Raw genomic sequence first — 19,683 nt, forward strand, 5'->3', positions numbered from 1 at the left:
TTCTTCTTTGTGAGCTCTTGCATGTACAAGCGGTTAGTTGATGGCTTAGGAAATCTGTGTATAAAGCTATTAAACAGTTTCACAATGAACTGATGGTCTTTATATAATTCAATATACCTGAATCTAAAACATTGTCTAGATATAGGTTTTATTTTACATTTTATTGTATTTAAATCATTTCTCAAATAAAAAATATCTCCATAAAATAGCATCTGACACGATATTAAATAAATTGGGTGACTGACTCTAGCCTTCTGGGTCATCTCTAAAATAAATATACCTAATGAGGAATATGATTTTTTTTTATCAATTTCAACCCTGATGTATATATACCTAGTTATTCTTGAATATCTAATTAATTTTGTGATTATAATATCCTATGTCACTCATCTCATTACAATAACTGCATTATGAATTCTCATCCAAATTGCATAAAACAAAACAAAACAAAATCATAGATTATTACATTGGTAGTGCTGAAATCTAGAATTTGAATTGATTTTAATAAATAAGAGGAGGAGGACAGTCCTATGTTTTTAAAAAATATTTATTTAAAAATAATATTTCTAAAAATACAGTACATAATACATTTTGAGAGAAGTAAAAATTTCACAATTTAAATTAAAAATAATCAGCAAACAATATTACATGAATAAAACCAAATCACTAAAATAAATTAAGGACAACAACAATATGTTCTTAAGGTAGATACCTGGTTTGTTTTTCATTTTAAGAACCAGTGTAGACCTTTCAATTATACAATTATATCTCAGACACACACACCTGTAATTTTTAACCATTTTTCTCCCTCTTCTCTCTATATTTTTAATTCTATTATTTCCTTATTACCATCAGCACTAGAAATGTTAGTGAGGATTTTCTTTAAATTCTCTTAGGGGAATAGACAAGGCAAGATAGTAGATAATAAAAAAAAACAACATTCAGATTTACACATATTATGGACTGAACAATAAAAAAATGCCTGACAAATTTAAAAACTGGATCTTCATATGGTGCTTGGAACACACTATTATTAAAATATCAGACAGGTCTTTTATTTTAGGGATACAATGTCAGGTAGGATTTGGAGTTGACATAAAATTTTAGAAGCCCCCAAATAACACAGATTTTGTCTATTCATTACAGTTGCTAGTCAGGTTAAATAAACAAAGAAAAAAGACCAATTCCTGGGACATAAAACATGCTCACAGAGCACGATTGACACACATTCAGTCCTCCCAAGAGCCTATTCTTGTCACCCCATGTCACACCTTTCTCTGAGTGTTTCTGAGTGTAGTAGAAATCTTCCTATCATAATCTTTAAGTTCTTTTTCTCTACCTATGCTAAAGTAGAGTACTGTTTTATTTACTTTTTAATATTCTCTCTGAGAAAAATGGTGGCAAATTCTCCACTACCCATAACTTGAAAAACAAATGTAATCAGACACATTAATTTAAAGCATGCATAAATAAGCTGAATTACTCAGAACTAATACAGTGACAACAAATCTAGGAAATAATGCTTGGCAGACTAGCGAGATCCATAATGTTACTCCATCCCATTTTGCTTTTAAGTAAATTTTGCTTTCACCTTGAATATGCTCATCTTGATTCCTGGCTATCATTCAAATAATCTGAAGTCATGTTTCACATAAGTTTCAGACTTGATTCTTTTTTTCCATTCAGAATTCACTGCAAACCCACACATAAAATCTATATTCAAGGAAAGATTGATTTCAGCTGATCAAAAATAAAGCAAAACATTTTCAAATGTGATTGTCTACTTTTCAACACATATATACTATTATCTTCTTGCCAGAATGATTAACCATTTCAGCTAGTTTTAAAAATACTAAATGAGTGTTTTTAGAGCTTAAGGGGAAGAAATAGAGAACCCAAACGGTATATACATAGCAGTGTTACAACTGGACAATTACAAGTTCATTTAAAGAGTGTTTGTCTCCATTTTGTAAAATGAATCATTAAGCAAAATTAGTTTTAAAAATAACCTTACTCTGAAATTTCATGTAAAGTGAGTAACAATATCCAGACTTGTTCTTCCTTTTTTGGTAAAGTTTAATTATCTATTAACAGTTTTGCTTCAATCAAGGTATATTTACATTTCTTATTGGGAAAGTATGTGTATACATGTGTGTATACACACACACACACACACTTTATTTATATGTATATTAAAAGTATTCTTTAATTTTACTTATCTTTATTCACAAAACAGACAAATAGCAATATCATTCTTTAAAGCCACTAAAGATTACAGACACAGAGATGCTAAATTCTTAATTTGTAATCAAAAAAGACCTGCTACTAATCCTTCATTGTAGCACTTTGCTTCAGTTATCACTATATGCTATATAACTCATTACAGAAATAAATCATAGTTGTTCTTCCTATTTTTTATTAATTGCTGCAGAAAAAAAAGCAAAAATAATTTTGCGAAAGTGCTTAAACTATCTTTTGTAACTTTAGCCTATTAAACTACCTTTTAAAATAGCTAAGCTATATTAAAATACAAAATTAATATCCATACCTAACCTGCTTAACTGGAAGAAAAAAAATCCATTGAGGAACATTTAAAATCATTAAATCAAGGCAGAAGTTGCAAAAAGTAAGACCTGGTAATAAAACTGTTCTTAGTACCATTCACTTCCACTTTATAAACACAAATGCACGAGAAAACTCTCAACCAAAAAGAAAATTAACTCTTTGGTACAGGAATTAAAAATGTCACTCAATGTTACATGAATAGCACCAGGATATTTTAGTTGTTGAAGTTGTAAAACACTAACTTCAGGCACCAGTAGGTTAAAGTATCACCCATACATACTGGCAAGAGGACAGAGCTTGCAATATGCAGACAAGCTTTCCCTTTAGTTAGCAGTTACAATCAAACCCTGTTTTAAGTCAAACAGGCAAGCAAGCAAAGCCACAAAAAAACCCACATCTTTTGTTGCTGTTGTTTTGTCCACATCTTTGTTTATATATATATAATGCTATCAATACCAAAAAGCCCAGAGTGTTGAACAACTGTGCTAAGCACTACATTACATGGTATAAGGAATTTAAAATACCAACAGAAATGGAGACCTTCAGGATCAAGAAAGAAATCCAAATATCCCAAATGTTAAGGTGAAATCCACCCTTTATATTCAAATTGTTGGTTTTTTCCTCTGTGACAAAATTTTCTAGAATACTATCCTTTCTTTGCCACAAGACACATGTCAAAATAGTCCCAATTTTTTTTTCACACTCAGAGCAATCTATTCATTTCCCCTCTGCATTAAATAGCTGCATTTTCATATTATTTTTAATACTGCAGGTTAGCATACACTACCAAATTACTTAAAGTTAATTTCTCCAAGGTGTCTGACCAGCTGAAAAGAAAGAGAAATATAAACTCTTTAAATAACTTGAACTAAAAGCTTAAATGCATTAACAACTCTTACAGAAAATTGTATCAACAAGTGATAGGCTAAAATAAAATGACTATAGCAAGGTTCTATGAGGTCACAGAAACTGTCACAGTCAACTCTGTGCTGAGATGCTGATTACTCATGCTTCGTCTCCCCATCTTATTAAGTTCCCCACTCTCTCTCCAATTTTTTGGCTACTCACTACTCATTGATTCCTGTCATCTAGTGTATCAAGGGGAAAGGACATAATAATAGTAAAACTTATGATAATGGAAAATATCAGTAATACCAGTGATTTAAAAATCCTAAATATTGTAACTTCTGTTTCAAATTAGCACTAGAAGGCAGTATTTGCAACTTCTGAAAAACAGATAAAAACACAGTGAATTCTGTTGTTAAAAAATTGCAAAATGATAATGCAAGAAGTCAGAGAAAAGTCACTCTTAGAGATAAACCTTCACCATTCCAAAGATAGCAGAAATGCTAAATATTCATTGACAATATAACATTGGTTCAAAATACTTCAAGCAAGTAGGTTCTAATACTTTCTCATACTCTACTGTAGAAGATTCTAGAATTCAACTGAGAATGGCTAAAAATAGAGTATACTAAAATCTTTCATTTATAGACAAATTCAGATATTGATTCTTAGAACAGAAAGCAGCAAATATGGGCATTAAATAACACATTCATTAGTTAATTATATGGTTAATAATACTAGCAAGTAGTACAGACTAAATGTACTTGACTTATTAGAGACATAGTAGAGCTTGGATGAAATCTAATACTTGTACCTATGTAAATTACTTAATGTTTTTAAGTATAAGCTTCAAATAAATTCTAGATATATCTATGTATACTAGAGATCACATCAAAAACTTGCTTAAAGAAGTTACTACAGTTTAGTAAACTTGAGCTAAGTAATCTATTAATACATGAAGCACAAGACAAGTACTCATATACTTGAGAAAGTCCAGAGAGAAACTAGCAACTATGTTAATGAATATTAATGCCATATTAAACCTCAGCTAGACACATTATAATTTAATAGTAATATTGTGAGAATACTAGAATTGCCCCATGATTTAACAATAGAAAATCGTGTGGTCATAATCTAATTAGTTCACACTTCCTAGTTGGAAGTATTGTCCTAACTTAAGTCTTTGTAATTAGCATTCAGAATTTAAAAACCCTTTTGAGCAAAACGTATCTCTAACTAGTTAATTTGTGTGGAAGTGACTTGAAAATCTGAGAATAGTTAGAATTAGGCACCATACTTAGTGAAAATTCCTGTATGCATTAGTAAAAATGCACTGATGTTAATTCTGACAGAAATTATATTCAGTTGTCATACTGAATTTTTTGCATGCTGATATTATCTACTCCATTTTTCTTTTATTTTTTGGTGCTGGGGATTGGACCCAGGCCTAGCATGTGTCCTACCACTACACTACACCTTCAAGCCTCTACTTCACTATTATAAAAGGAAACTATCTTCTGAAAGAAAGGTTAATATATTAACTATAATTTTAAATAGCTGTCTCTTATGTTAATCACAATTTTTAAAATATGACTTAAGTAAAATAATATTTTCATTACAATGACATATAGGCTAACTTAATATTTTTAAACTTTAAGTTTAGGTTACAAAGTACGATAACTCTTTAGCCAAATGCTTACTTTTAAGGATTCTGAACTCCGTTCATTTCTGCCTATAATTTTGAGCCTCTATTGAACCCATAAACATTTCTGTTTGCAGACAACAACAAATATGATTGTTCATGAGTTACAACTGTATCCTAGAAGAACCTTTCCTCTCCAAAAGCCAAGTTAATGACTCTGCCAATGTAAAAAATTATTTAATTTATATTTGGCTAAAATTTAATGGAAAATTCATAAAGAAAAGCTTTAGTCCAACCTGTAGATTACATTAGTAATCTTACTACTCATAATTATTTTCTAATGCTCAACACCTTTAGTTATCTTTGTGATTATCCAGAACACATAATAAACTGCCTACTACAACTAGAGGTATAATTCTGACCAAAGAAGTTAAAAAAGAACAAAGAAAAAAAGTATAGCAAGAATTACTAAACTCTTTTTAGTTGTTTTCAGTCAAGAGTGCCAGTTTAAAAAAAAAATCATTCTAAAATTTGAGAATGAGAAAACTAAATGTATTTTTTAGATATTCAGTAAGACATTCTAGATACTTAGATGCCTTTATAACTATAAAAATTTGTGTTTTATAATAAACTAACTTTTAAGGTAATGGCTTTTCTAAGTGTCAAGAATTAATTTGCCAAAATACAATTTAAAATAAAATACATGAAATGGCTTAGTTTGTCTTGATCTAAATTTGTGATTTACAGTAAGAATTATACTAAGAATATACTTAATGAAGCAAAGTAATCATCACATTCTTTTGAGCTAGAAATAACATTGTCAACAGTGACACATTCATTTTCATAAAACTTTATATTTTTGTACATGAACGCCTTCTTAGTGTGTACCTCTGACATGTTCAGAATTTACTTATGGGACAGTAAACCTCTAGAGCCAGTATAATTACATCAATTAGCCAAAAGAGGGCGCAGAAAGAACACCAGAGTTTAAACAATCCCTAGGAAACTGCCAACTGGCTACTATCAATCAGGTAGTCTAACAGCAACTACAAATCTCACAGTAGGGTTAGGTGTGCTAACTTGAGAATACTATAAGTTACATCATAAGCCTATATAGATATACTTTAATATATATTTTTATATAAATGTTGATATGTAGCACTTCTGACACTCAAACAAAATAATTATATGCTTATCTAGTGTATTAGTTTGTAGTCCACTAACTTAAGAGGAAATGGGTACAGATGGAGCAGGACCAAGGAGGGTAAAGAGAAAGAAAGGAAGAGAATATGTCCTAAAAATGATAAATCTAAGAAAATAAAAAATATATGCCCTTAGAATGGGAAATAGACTTCTCTCATTACCTTTCAGTGCAGCTACTGTTAACTATGTGAAATATGTCCACAAAGCTCTGTACAGGGTCTTCACTTGGTTCTGCTGTTTTCTCAAAGTCTTTTTGTAAAAGGAATATATACAATATAAAGTATTCAACTGATATTTACCTACATAATAGCTACAATACTTCCTTTTAATAGTTCTGCCACAATGTCAAATTTGGTCAGTTAGCTTGCTCAAAATTCAACCCAACTGCCTAACACACATACTAATTTTTATAAACATATTTCTTATATTACATTTACTATGCTTCTGATTAGCACCAATAAATACCTTCATCTGCCACTTCTAAGTTTTAAAATATTAACACATTATAATTAAAACATAAAAACATGTTATTATTTTTGAGGAGAGTTGATTCTATTATTTTAGGATATTTTATAAGATATTTACAATTTCTGAATGAACTAGCCATAGTATAGCTAATTGGCTGACAATGGTCACCTTCTGTTTCATTAGTTCCCAGGTGTGATTTTTTTCTTTCCAAAGTAACCAAAGAAAAATATTAATATGGTCCAAGAATAGTAGACAATTTCAATATTCTCTTCAAGTAAATGTAAGTACATAAATTTTTTTAAAAAGCATGGATTTTGCAGTATTCCAATGGAAAAAAAATTAAAATCTGAATTTACTTCAAAGCACACTAAATGTCTTTTTACCCAAATGTTCTGTGCTTTCCAATCACTATTAGCAACTTAAATTTGTATAATGCTAATGATAAATATAGATTATTCTATTTTATTATTTTAAGGTCATTTCCTAACAGCTACTGATAAAAGGTGTTTAGAAATACAAATTGTAGCTGGCCAATGAAACTTTAATTTCAATTTAGGTGATTATAGGTACATGAAAGTTAATAACTTACTTTTACTAGTACCTTCTTATAAATAAAATTTCAATGAGTTGGCCACTATCTATTACATAAATGTCCAATGAATAATTTTAGATTCACTAGTAGATAAATAAAGTAAAAAGGATATATATTTTTAAAAGCACAATATTCTTCTTTACACTGTACATTATATAGTATCTAGTTATACTGGCATTTTAAAAACATATGCATTCTAATATAATTGCACTAGAAAAGTAACTGGAATTATTGCAAATTTTCTACCCTTTCTTCATTAAAATTTTAGGGTAAACAGGAATGTATGCCCACTGGTCACAAATTTCTCTTGGAAGCAAATATCCTAAAAACAATCAATAATTACAACAGTAAAGGGAAAAAATACAGAAAATTTAATGTGGAAAAAAATCAACCTTTTCTTTATTATAAGGTAAGTAGCTGGTGTTTTACTTTTGTGGTGTTTTATTTTGGTTTTGGGGAGGAGAAAAAGAGAAAACATTAGGAAGCAACTCCTAAGAAAACACTGCCCTTTGTTGTTATTCACTTCTACACTGCATTAAAAAAAAAAAAAAAAACTTGCAGCACATATAAAAAGAAGTATTAAGTATTTTAACTTGTATTTGAAAAAGGAAATTTACATATAAGAAGGTATATATCAAGTTTTGTAAAATCTGAATAATTAAATTCAGATTTCATTAGTACTGCTTAAAGGTGAAAATTTAAATAAACATCTGAAATTTCCCATAAATTAAAATCTGTAACACAGTAAGTACTAAAAGGAACTTATGTACAATTATTTCATCCTAATCGCTGCCTTTTGAGTTTAATAACAAAAGCATTTATAGAAATCTCTGTGGAAAGCTAATTTGAAAGTAAACATGCTTTAAAACTTAAATATAGATCTTGTATTAGTCCCACAACAGGATCAAGATCACTATTAAAATAAAGCCTGGGGCACATTATGATGCCTAAGATTGGTGGGTGGATTTTAATTGACTTGAAGACTGTCATAGTTCTATTATCATAAAACCTGTAACGCATTTCCAGCATGGAGGACCCATCTGTGCCCACCATCCATCTGTTTAGACGTGATTGGCAAAGTGGTAGGGAACGCGCAGTGGTTGCCTCTGCCTGAAAGGAATGAACCACAGGATCTTCCAACGAGTGCCAAAAACTTCTGAGAAGGTCTGCTGCCATGGCTTTCGGGGCCTCGATCTACAGAAGACAGCATTATTAGTGAAAGACAGCACTCCCATGGTGCACTTCAGTCAGCTAAAACAATACAGGTTGGCTGGGGATCCATTACTGGACTCTGATGAATTGTGTCCCAGCATCACAAATACAGCTTTTCTTTCATTGTGGCATGCAGCTGAGTTTTAACTCTGGATAGCAGATATTGTATCTGCATCGTCAATCAACCTAGAGCAACTTTTGAAGCAGAGGAGAATCTCAGGATTAATAGAATAAGTGTCAACAACACAGTGGCAAATCTCTTTTGATGTACTTTCGGGACAAATAATTTAACTTACTTTAGTTAGACAAGGAACAAAAATGATCACTACTTATTTTGTTTAAAAACTATCCTGGCTGGAAGACCCCTTACTATAAGACTGGAGTATGTCTGTCTATCTAGCTCCAGCCTCAGACAAGGCTCCAAGAAAAAGTCATTATTATATTACCTTTCCATTACATATACATGGTTTTCAAGTGTGGCCAGCTGTTTCAATTTTTAAATAACAGCACTACACAGTTCACTTTTATACTTACATCTCTTCACAACAGTTTGACATCTTTTCAATAGATGTTGTATCCTATTAAAAATAAAAAAAAATACTCAGATGTAACAAATTTATTTTATTCTTATCTATTTTATGATTTAAATCCTATTCATAGAATATTCTAAAGATTTAAAATTTTAAATATATGCACTGAGAATTTTAAATGATGTATATACACTGTTGCAGTTCCCTTGGAAAAACAGAATCAATATTACATTATGCCCCCAAATTATTCAAATACAAAACCTCACAAAAATTGTGGGAGTATGACTTCATTAAAATATAAGAGTTGCTTTCTTGATCATTCTTTTAAGTCTGGTACTTATTTTCAGTTCAGTAAACATGCATTTTTAAATGGCATTATTAAAGACACTAATGAACAAAAAACTAGTAAGAGTCAAAGTACAACTAGTTCTAGATTTCTGTAAATAACAAAATTCAACAAGGCAGTTTATGAATTTGCCATATCACAACATATATTGCTCTGAAAATTAAAGTTAGCTCATTAATATTATTTGGTCAAAACAATTTCATTCTTCATAGTAATACAATTTCTTATTATGTGTTTTCTAAAAGACTCTAATAAAATATAAAAGAAAAATAACAAACAGAAAGAAGACAGCTTCTAGAAATGCTGGTTTAAACTGCTAAAAGAAGTCCTGTCATTAGATTGGCAAATTACTATAAATCATACCAAAATAATCAACACACAAATGAACAATCCTATTTTCAGTTAAAAGTTTATATTTCAAACATACTTTAAAGCAGTACAGAATATATTCTTTCAAGTATACAAAAACATTGGCTAAGTCTTATTCTCTCCCCCTTTGCTTTACCTGAATTCCTAGTTCATATAGGGCGGAAGGCAGACTGCACCATTATTAAGTAGAATGATACATACAAATACTTATGGATGCAACTCAAATTTATCTGGTTGTAGAGCTTTTTTTTTTTTCCCCAATGATGCTAACAAATAGCATCTTTATTTTTTTAAAAAACCTCTTTTTAGAGAAGTTATGTAAAAGAACTAGAAAGGTTAATTTTAAATAGAATTGTTTTTAGATATCATGAATTTCAAAGCATGATAAAAAACTAATATGGAATATGTAGCAAATCTATCATTTCTTTACAAATCCCTAGAAAATCTGTAAATGAAGCTCTGTTATTGGCTACTAATCATCTAAAAAGCAGATGTATTTAACCTTATATATGCTTAACTGTGGTTATTCAACTGTTCATGCATGAGAAGTTAATACTATGACTATGTTGCATAACTTCTTCAAAACAATGTGGTCTTTATCTGTTTTGAAAAGATAATCTACAAATACACAAGATATTAATTGGAGATTTTGACAAAACTTGGGCTTAAGGTTTCACATTTGTAAAAGAAGTGAATGAAGTCATTTTGATGGTTTCTTAAAGTCCAAAGCAATTAAGACAGCTCATGCAAAAGTATAAAACAAAAGAACAGAAATCAAGAAGCTCTCAGGCAAGGTGTTTGGATGGCCTAAAATCCACAGGCATGGATAACACCTAAAACCTGGACACATTTCAGGATAATTTCAGGATAATTGTAAAGTCTATCACTTCCAAAATTATCATCAGCTAATATTAAAGAAATTTTTTGCTATGTAGAAATTTACAACTTGATTATAACCTTAAGGAATGCATTTGTGGCATTGAAAGAATCAATTTTGGATTTCATGTAGAAAAAGCTTTAATTTTTATGTGTTTTTAATAACTTTCCAGAATCTATTTTAGGAAATAACTAGAATTCTACTTTTTATTTATTTTTAATTTTTTTTATTACACATGGACACAGTATCTTTATTTTTGTTTGTTTGTTTGTTTATTTTTAAACATTTATTTTTTCATTGTAGGTGGACACAAAATCTTTATTTTATTTTTATGTGGTGCTGAGGATCCAACCCAGTGCCTCATGCATGCTAGGCAAGTGCTCTTCAGCTGAGCCACAACCCCAGGAGAATTCTACTTTTTAAATTATCAGGAGTAGGTTATTCTTTCAAAGTATGTGACATGTACTACCACTTTATGAACAGAATTCATGAGGCTGGCCAAAATAGGTTATTTTGTTTCACCTCTAGAAATGGCCAATGTTCATCTCTCTAAAAGTCAGCTATTCAAAAAACTGTTAAAAGAAAAAAGTACGATTTGCATTTGGGCATCCAAACATGTCATCAAGTTTTTGTTCTGACATTTACACAATATACTATAGCAACACAAGTTATGTTAACACATTCACAAGCAATGCAGAAACAGCAAATAAGAAGAGGGGAGATCTTACTACTGCCAGAAAGAGCAAAAACCACTTGAGTTATTCTCAAGTGCTAAATTAGAAAAATAAATTAGGTTTTATTTACCTTTTGTTTTGTTTACATAGAAAAGTGGAATTTTTTAAATACTAAAAGTAATTGAAATATTTCGATGCAAATAACTCGATTAAATACAACAACCAACACAAAGTGTCCATCAGTAAAGGACCAATAAGACATCAAATCTCAGAGTACAAATGCAGTTTATAAACTCAGGTATTCCCGCCCCTGCCAATTCATTCTTTCAGAAATGATAAAAAACAAGTATTTACTGTAAATTACTATAATAAGGTTCTCTTCCTTCCTGAGAAGTATATATGTCTAATATGGCCTAATGATCAAAATACCTCAAACTTTCATCAGTCTGCATAACATGAGAATTCTTTGCACTGGAAGTTTTGGCTTCACAAAAATATAGGTCTTACTCATTTTATTAATCAATACTTTATCTTTTCATGATGACTAATCTTAGCCTAAGGAATGATCTTTCAGGTTTAGTCCAAAAACTAAGGTGGACTATAAAAGAAAATTGAATCCCAACTAATAAGACTATACCTGAAATGGGGGGGGCGGGGTTCTAGCAGAAGGAGAGAGATGAATCTATTGGTTGGATGTTAGAAAAATGAAGGATAGGGTGGGGAAAGTTGAAGAGCAAGAATTTATCATCAGAGGTTTCCTTGTTAATAAGCCTGATACTGGTAAAGATAAATTGATGTTGTCCATCCAACCAACTCATCCTGCTTTGAGTTCATTCTCACCAAGCAACACTTTGCCACATATGGTGTTGCATAGAAGAAGGAATATACTGGAGAGTCCTTTAGCACCCCTAACAATGGTACATAAAGAAATAAACTATCTCTTTTAGAGTCACAGCCTCTGGGCCCGATAAACTTTGGAAACAGTTTCAAAATGGAGTTTGTAGGCCTGACAAACTGGAAGGCCTGTGAAAGTAAAAACATTGCATCAGTAGAAAAATCCTCAAAGACAGTTCCATCTAACCTCAGTCAGTGATCATCTACACTCTATTCTTGCTATATTGGTCTTATTGATGTGTCTAACTCTGCTGCTCATAGTTATCTAATTCAATGACTACATATTGAATTAATCTAGAGTTTAAAACACTATTCAGCAAAACTTTTTCACAACTAGAAACAAAATACCTGTTTTATCTATTACTAGTTACTCCCAACTGTAAGAAAGTTTTTCACTTGACTTCTTAGCACCTCTGGTCAGTGTACAAATAGCAGCTCATTTCATTTTGAGTTTAAATTTTTATAAAGCATCTAGAATGGGTAACAATATAATTTGCAGCACTAAATTCATTTCACCTGACCCAAAATAGCATTCCTTATTTTTAATTAAAGATAGAAAATGTTCTGTTAATCTTAAATCACTCTCCTCCTTGAAAGCCAGAACTATTTCCTCATTTGAAACGAATGGTTCTTTAAGCATTCAGCTCCAACAGAAGATTAGCTATGTCTTTTATTTGGGATATAAAGTTCACATAATTGTTTAAACAATCACAAAACCAAAGTGAGAAGGCAACAGATTTTACGTCTTCAGCAACGGAAAATCTCTTTCCAAAATAATTGCCATACTCCTCTTTCTCAGGCCATGTTCTGGCCTTAAGAAAATTCCTTAAAAACTCTCCCTCAATTTCCAAATAATAATTCTTACCTGCTAGGTTTTTATGGTGATTAAATTGGCTAATATGTGAAAAGCACTTAGTAACTCCTCAATAAACAAAAGTCCTAGTTTTTATTGCGAATGCCTACTAAACACTTTGAGCGTGCCTGAAGACAGTGTCTCAATTACATCAGAATATAACGCTTCAAAATTATGTCTAAACTAAACAAAAAAGTTCGTACAATGAAAGATAAAGTGACAGAGACTTAATTTTTATATGTTGGGAACTATTTATATAAAATCCTGTGACCACAAGGAGTTTATAATCCATCTGAAAAAACAAGTCCCAAGTATAAAAACCATAATTCATTTACTCACTGTACATCTATCAAACATTTACTAAGTATGTATTTATGACACATCCTCAGCATGAAGGAACTTACAAGTAGTCAAGTTTACAAGAAAAAAATTACATAGGAAGCCAGAAGAGATGATTATTATATACAATAATCTGTTGTATAAATAAATCTGACACTAACTAGAATATCTGAAACAGCTGGAAAATTATGCTCATAATCAATACTCAAATAATTCAACTACTCTTACATTTTTAACACCAAAATTATTCTTTTGATAAGGTTTTTGGTTATTAACAGAAAATGGGTATTTAAAAAAATTTTTTTAGTTGTTGATATTTTATTTATTTATATGCAGTGCTGAGAATCGAACCTAGTGCCTCACACATGCCAGGCAAGTGCACTACTGCTGAGCCCCAATCCCAACCCCCAGAAGATGGATATTTAATGTGTCCCTTTTGCTGGGGTTTGGGAAAGAACTAATATAGCAATAGAATATGACACAAAGAAGCATATGAATCACTGTGGCAAAAGATCACAAGTAAACTATAAGACACACCACTGTTTCCAATTACATGATGTTTTAAAATCAGGCTAAATATTCAGTAGATTTAGATCATAAAATGAATATTTGGGGAAAATTCCAATTAAAAACAAAATTTGTAAATGTTTAGTTTCCTTATCAAAAAATGCAACTATTTAATCACTCAGCAATTAGTAATCCTTTAAGAAAATTAAAAGTACTATTCTATTAAAAATTATAGAAACAGACTTGTTTTTAATTGCTTTAATTTTATTAGAAATAGTTCCAAGTAGTTGATTACACTGAGCAATGAGAATGCACTATAAATATACTTTTATATAGGAACATATTTAAGCTAAGGAGCAATTTATCTCCACACATCATAATTTTAGAGATAGCAATAATTTTGATGATGATTCTTTTGTAAGAAGACCGTCTTGATATTCTATGAAACATAACTTGATTTTTAAACTAATACCATAGCAAGGGAGAACCTAGTTTCTATAAAATTCTTTATCCAAAATTCAAAGAAGTCATTATAGTCAATATTAGAATATGACATTAAAGTCATCTAAGAAGAGTGATGAATTTTTCAATTGTAATAAATTTTCTAGGTTTTTATAAAGGTACTGAGAAGATACTTCATATAATATTACAACTGGAAATACTGCATTGGAAATATATTTATTTTCTTTTATTAAACAAAAAGATAATTCAGAAAAGAAAGCAAAAATGCTACACAGAGCTCCCTTTGTAGAACTATAAGTGGGCTAGGTTCAGCATAATTAGCAAATGATTTGCATATCTGCAATGCTGAGTTGGAGTTGAGTAGATCAAACATAATTTGGATAGAGATTGTACTAAATGCTGCTAATTCACCACACTAATTCATTGGAATACTTGGCAAAATTTAATTACAAGAATTAATAATCTCAAGCCTATATTTCTGGGTACATATTAAAAAGCAAGTAAATCCACTAATTGATTAATGAAATGCTATTTAATAGATAATCTTCTTTAAACTGATTTAACATTTTAAACATAAGACACTTTTTATTGCACAATATAACCAAGTTAAAATTAAGTCACCTTTGCATTTGTGATTCTTTCTACAGTTATTTAGGCAAATATTAACTCTGCAAGTTAAACATGAGCAGATACATAGGAGAAAATATTTTCCTTCTTAATGTGAAAAGCTTTCTTTTAAGCTATCTTTAGTAATTCAAATAGAATGCAACAATAGTAGCTATGAGACAAAAGTACAAAAAAAATCACAGATTTTTACTTTGTGAAATTAAAGCCTTTTATAAAACTGCAACTAAATACATCTTTCTCACCCTACCCCCAACCTCACCACAACTGAGAAAAGCACTAAGCTCCAGAGACACCATCAAAAGCTTATTCTATTATGTAAACTCCACAGTGCCCAGGAAACAAAAATGCTTGTATACAAAATTTAGATAAACTGTCAGAGGAGTGTCATGGTAGACAATAGCTCACTGTCAGAACCTCACCAGAATGCGCTGGACCAGCTGTTACAGCACTTCTCCATTAACTCTCTCCAAGCCCAGTCACTAAAAACATGACTAACACAACCACCCATCACTATTAGTACTCATTCTCATCAGAATGGACATTACTTTTGGCTGTGTGATCTACTGCTATTCAGAAACAGCAAAAAAGGGACTTAAATAGTGTAATTAAGAAATAGTTGGAATAATTTGTTCCCCTAAATAAAAAAGAATGTCTCAAAGCAGATTATTTTTAAAAACATCTTAATTCCAATATTAATTTTGGTAAAAATACACAAATACATACATTTAAATTCTGTTTAAAATTAAATAAAAAAGTAATCAAAGTAATCCTTTAAAATCAGGCTTCAGATTAGTCTATTTAACAGAAACATCTGGTTATGTTGAGATCTTTTAACCTTGGAAATGAGATTAGAAATCCACTATTTTCAAGTAATTTCTAATTATTTTTTCTGGGTCACAGATAATCTACTCTTTCTAGGTTTAAAACATCAGATTATCATTGCTATGATTATCCTGTTATCTTTCACCAATAGGATGATGAGACTTCTCTTTTTATACTTGAGATAAATGATTTATATTTATTCCAAGTTAAAATGAATAATGGAAAAAAATTACTGAAAACTGACATACTGTTTCCCTGAAATCTCAAGCTAAACCTAAAGAGAGAGCATTTGTTTTGGCTGTTTATCTAACAGGCTTGTAATCAAGCTATGCAATTTCATATAATGAACTGACATCCCCACCAGTGTTATCCCAAAATGCCTCTTGTATCTTTGAGGTACAGGGATAGGGGATGGAGGAAAACTTCAGTGAAATTATTAAATATTTCTTTTCTTTCTTATGCTACCTGACAAATTCATCACTTCTCACAATTTAATGAGATCCTTGGATTCATATCATGACCAAAAAACATATCCAGATGTGAAATTTCCTGTAGGGAATCTTAATTTTACCATTAAACAAAACAGAAAAAAAGCACTTTACAAAGAAAGTATAATCTATATTGTAATCTTAATTAAAATATTAAATACTATTTTAGTAAGATGCTAATAATTCATTAGATTAAAAATTAAACACTGAATACTAACAACTTTAAATAACTAAGCCTTAAAGAATTTGCATCAATGTGGGAGGAGGACATTCTTGGAACTCATGAATACTGTTTTTCTAATTCAAAAAAAGTAGTGGTTGAGATGCACTATAAAGGTACAAGTAAATGCAATTAAAATTGACAATAATTTATATTGTATTTGCATTCAAGAGTAACTAAAGTGACTCAAGATCAGACTAACAAATAGAATATAATCTCTTTCAATACTTATTTTTCTATGAATGTTTCACAGATATGCAATTTCCTTAGAAAGAGCTCTGCCTGGTACAGAATGTTCCGAGAGGTATTTCATGCATGCAAAAGAGATAAAGCGTTTGGATAGATCATTATTTAACAAATGTGGTTTCTACACTGTTTTAGAAATATCACATCAGAACTCAACATCCCTCCTTTATACAATGAAATGTTCAATATTACAACAACAACAAAATAAAACTGTGCAACTTGAGAATGAATATTATTCATTAAATTCTGTTTGCAGAATGGAATAGTTAGAATAGTACTTGATATATACAATTTTTAAAAATGAACAAAAATAACAAACAACTTACTATGTCCAACTCAGAAAAGAATATTAAAATTTTAGAGTAAAGGTCTTCAAAAAATCTTAAAACCTTAACTATCTGAAGCTATGAAGCTAGGAGGTGGGAAGGAAATTGTTATCCTCTGCTATTAATTCCTAGTTTACAGTCCTCACTAGGTACATGTACTCTTTGTTGTTATATTCCCAAGGTCCATTTCCCACTCATTAATGGTTAAGCACTGGAAAAATCCTGTTACAGGAATACAAGTATATATCAATGATTTGGGTAAATTCAAAAAAACAGATTCCAAAGATGCAAGCATAACCTGTCAATTTTGACAAGACTTATGAACTAGGAGTTCATTATTCTAAATTATGAACAAGTATAAAAGCAGAAAACATATTTTAGGGAATAACTTCCTCTCATCTTTGGCAATGTCACTAATACAATGTTATTTATCATCATCATTATTAGAGAAATCACAAGAGATACTAAAAAGTATTTCAAACTCAATAATGAAATATTCAGACATTTCTTAAAGATCTATGAAATGCTAAAAAGCACACAAAGAAGTGTTTGACACCATTAATCATCAGGGAAATTCAAATTAAAACAAGATAGTATTTAAAACTACCAGAATAACTACAATTAAAAAGACTGGCAACAGCAAATGATAAGGAAGATATGAAACAACCAGAATTCTCATATATTATTGGTAGTAATGAAAGATGGCAGAACCATTTGGGTACAAGGTCTGATAGTTTCTTATAAGATGAATCAATCTTATGTGACCTAGTAATTTCAGCTCTAGAATATGTTCATCATCCCATAAAATAATCCATGTACCCCATAGCTATCATCCTCTGTCCACCAGCCCTAGTCAAACACTAATCTATTTTCTGTCTATATAAATTTTCCTATTCTGTATATTTTGTATAAATGGAATCATAAAAATGGGATCTTCTTTCAGTTAGCATAATATTTTCAAGGTTCACCCATGTTGTAGCATGTATCAGTACTTCGTTTCTTCCATATTTTCATGGACAAATAATATTCTATTAGATGGATACATCACATTTTGTGTATTCATTATCAAATGATGTACATTTAGATTATTTTCAGTTTAGGTTATTATGAAAAATGCTGCCATAAATCTGCAAGTTTTTGTGTGGATACAGGCATATAGAACTGCTGAGTCTAATGGTAATTCTACGTTTAACTTTCAAAGAACTGCCAGACTATTTTTTAAAGTGGCTGCACCCTTTTACATCACCATTACCAGCGTATGAGAGTTCTGATTACTCCATATCCTTACCAACAATTCTTATTATCAGCCTTTAGCCACTCTAGTAGTTTTGGAGTAGTATATCATCACGGTTTTGATTTGCATTTCCCTGATGACTAATGAGGTTGAGTATCTGTTCATGTGCTTACTGTCCATCTGCATATTTTCTTTGGATAAATCCTCTGGCCATATTTTAGTTGAGTTGCCTTTTTATTATTATATTATAAAAGTTCTTTATATATTCCAAACACAAGTTCCTGGTCAGATATATGATTTGCAAATATTTTCTATCATTTTCTGAACTGTCTTTGAACTTCTTGATAAGTGTCCTTCGAAGTACAAAAATTTATAAATTTGATTAAGTCCAACTTATATGATATTTTTTTCTTCGGTAGTTTATGATATATTTAAGATACTACCATTGCTTAGTCCAAGGCCACCAAAGTTTACTCCTGTGTTTTCTTCTAAGAGTTATTTTCAATCATTTGAGACTATGATCCATTTTTAATTAATTTATTGTTTATTCTGTGAAGAAGAGGTCTATTCATTCTTCTGCTTATGGATATATAAAATGCATAGCCCTTCTGACCAACCTGTTCAGTGCAACAGCCTTTGGAGTGGCTACCTATTTGAACATGTGTAATCATGTATTCTAAAAAGGTCTCCAGAATTACATAACATACATGTCATGCATGAAAAATTGTTTACCAGAATATAAATAGTAAAAAAAAAATAAATAAATTGAACTTAATAAAATTTTAAAAAACTTTTGTGTTTCAAAGGACACAAGAAAGTGAAAAGACAGCTTAGAGAATGAGAAAATAGTATCATTTATTGAAAAGACTTCTTTCTCCACTGAATTGTCTTGGCACCTTTGCTGAATATCAACTCACTATTCATATAACGACAGTACTTGTATAGTTGGCCCTCCATATCTGTGGGTTCCACACCCATAGATTTAATTAAACAACCATTGATTGAAAATATTTGGGGGAAAAAAAACTGTGTCTCTAATGAATATGCACAGATTTTTCTTTTTGGTCACCATTCCCTAAACAATATAGTATAGCAACTATCTACACAGCATTTCTGTTATATTAGGTATTATAAGTAATCTAGAGATAATTTAAAGTATACAGTGGGATGTGTATGCAAATATTAATGCCAATTCATATAAGGGAGATGAGCACTCACCACAAATTTCAGTATCCACAGGGTATTCTGGAACCAATCCCCTCTAGATAGCAAGGGACAACTGTATTTTTGGACTCTCAATTCTATTTATCTATGTCTATCCTTATGCCAATACCACATTTT

At 30.6% G+C, this 19,683-nt stretch overlaps 1 protein-coding gene across 4 annotated transcripts in view; it reads right to left on the reverse strand.

The window, feature by feature from the left end:
- Positions 1-531: 531 nt before the first annotated feature.
- The window catches only part of Zdhhc21 (zDHHC palmitoyltransferase 21), a 69,332-nt gene continuing 50,180 nt past the window's right edge, over positions 532-19,683 (reverse strand). For all 4 annotated transcript variants that reach the window (XM_040285822.2, XM_021728208.3, XM_078047646.1 and 1 more), the window contains 2 exons: positions 9,063-9,106; positions 532-8,510 (listed from right to left, as the gene is read on the reverse strand). In XM_040285822.2, the coding sequence (XP_040141756.1) occupies positions 8,378-8,510; positions 9,063-9,106 (177 nt within the window). In that variant the 3' untranslated portion in view covers positions 532-8,377. The remainder of the gene's footprint in view (positions 8,511-9,062; positions 9,107-19,683) is intronic.

Source organism: Ictidomys tridecemlineatus, chromosome 4, assembly GCF_052094955.1.
Source record: "Ictidomys tridecemlineatus isolate mIctTri1 chromosome 4, mIctTri1.hap1, whole genome shotgun sequence".
Taxonomy (NCBI): Eukaryota; Metazoa; Chordata; class Mammalia; order Rodentia; family Sciuridae; genus Ictidomys; species Ictidomys tridecemlineatus.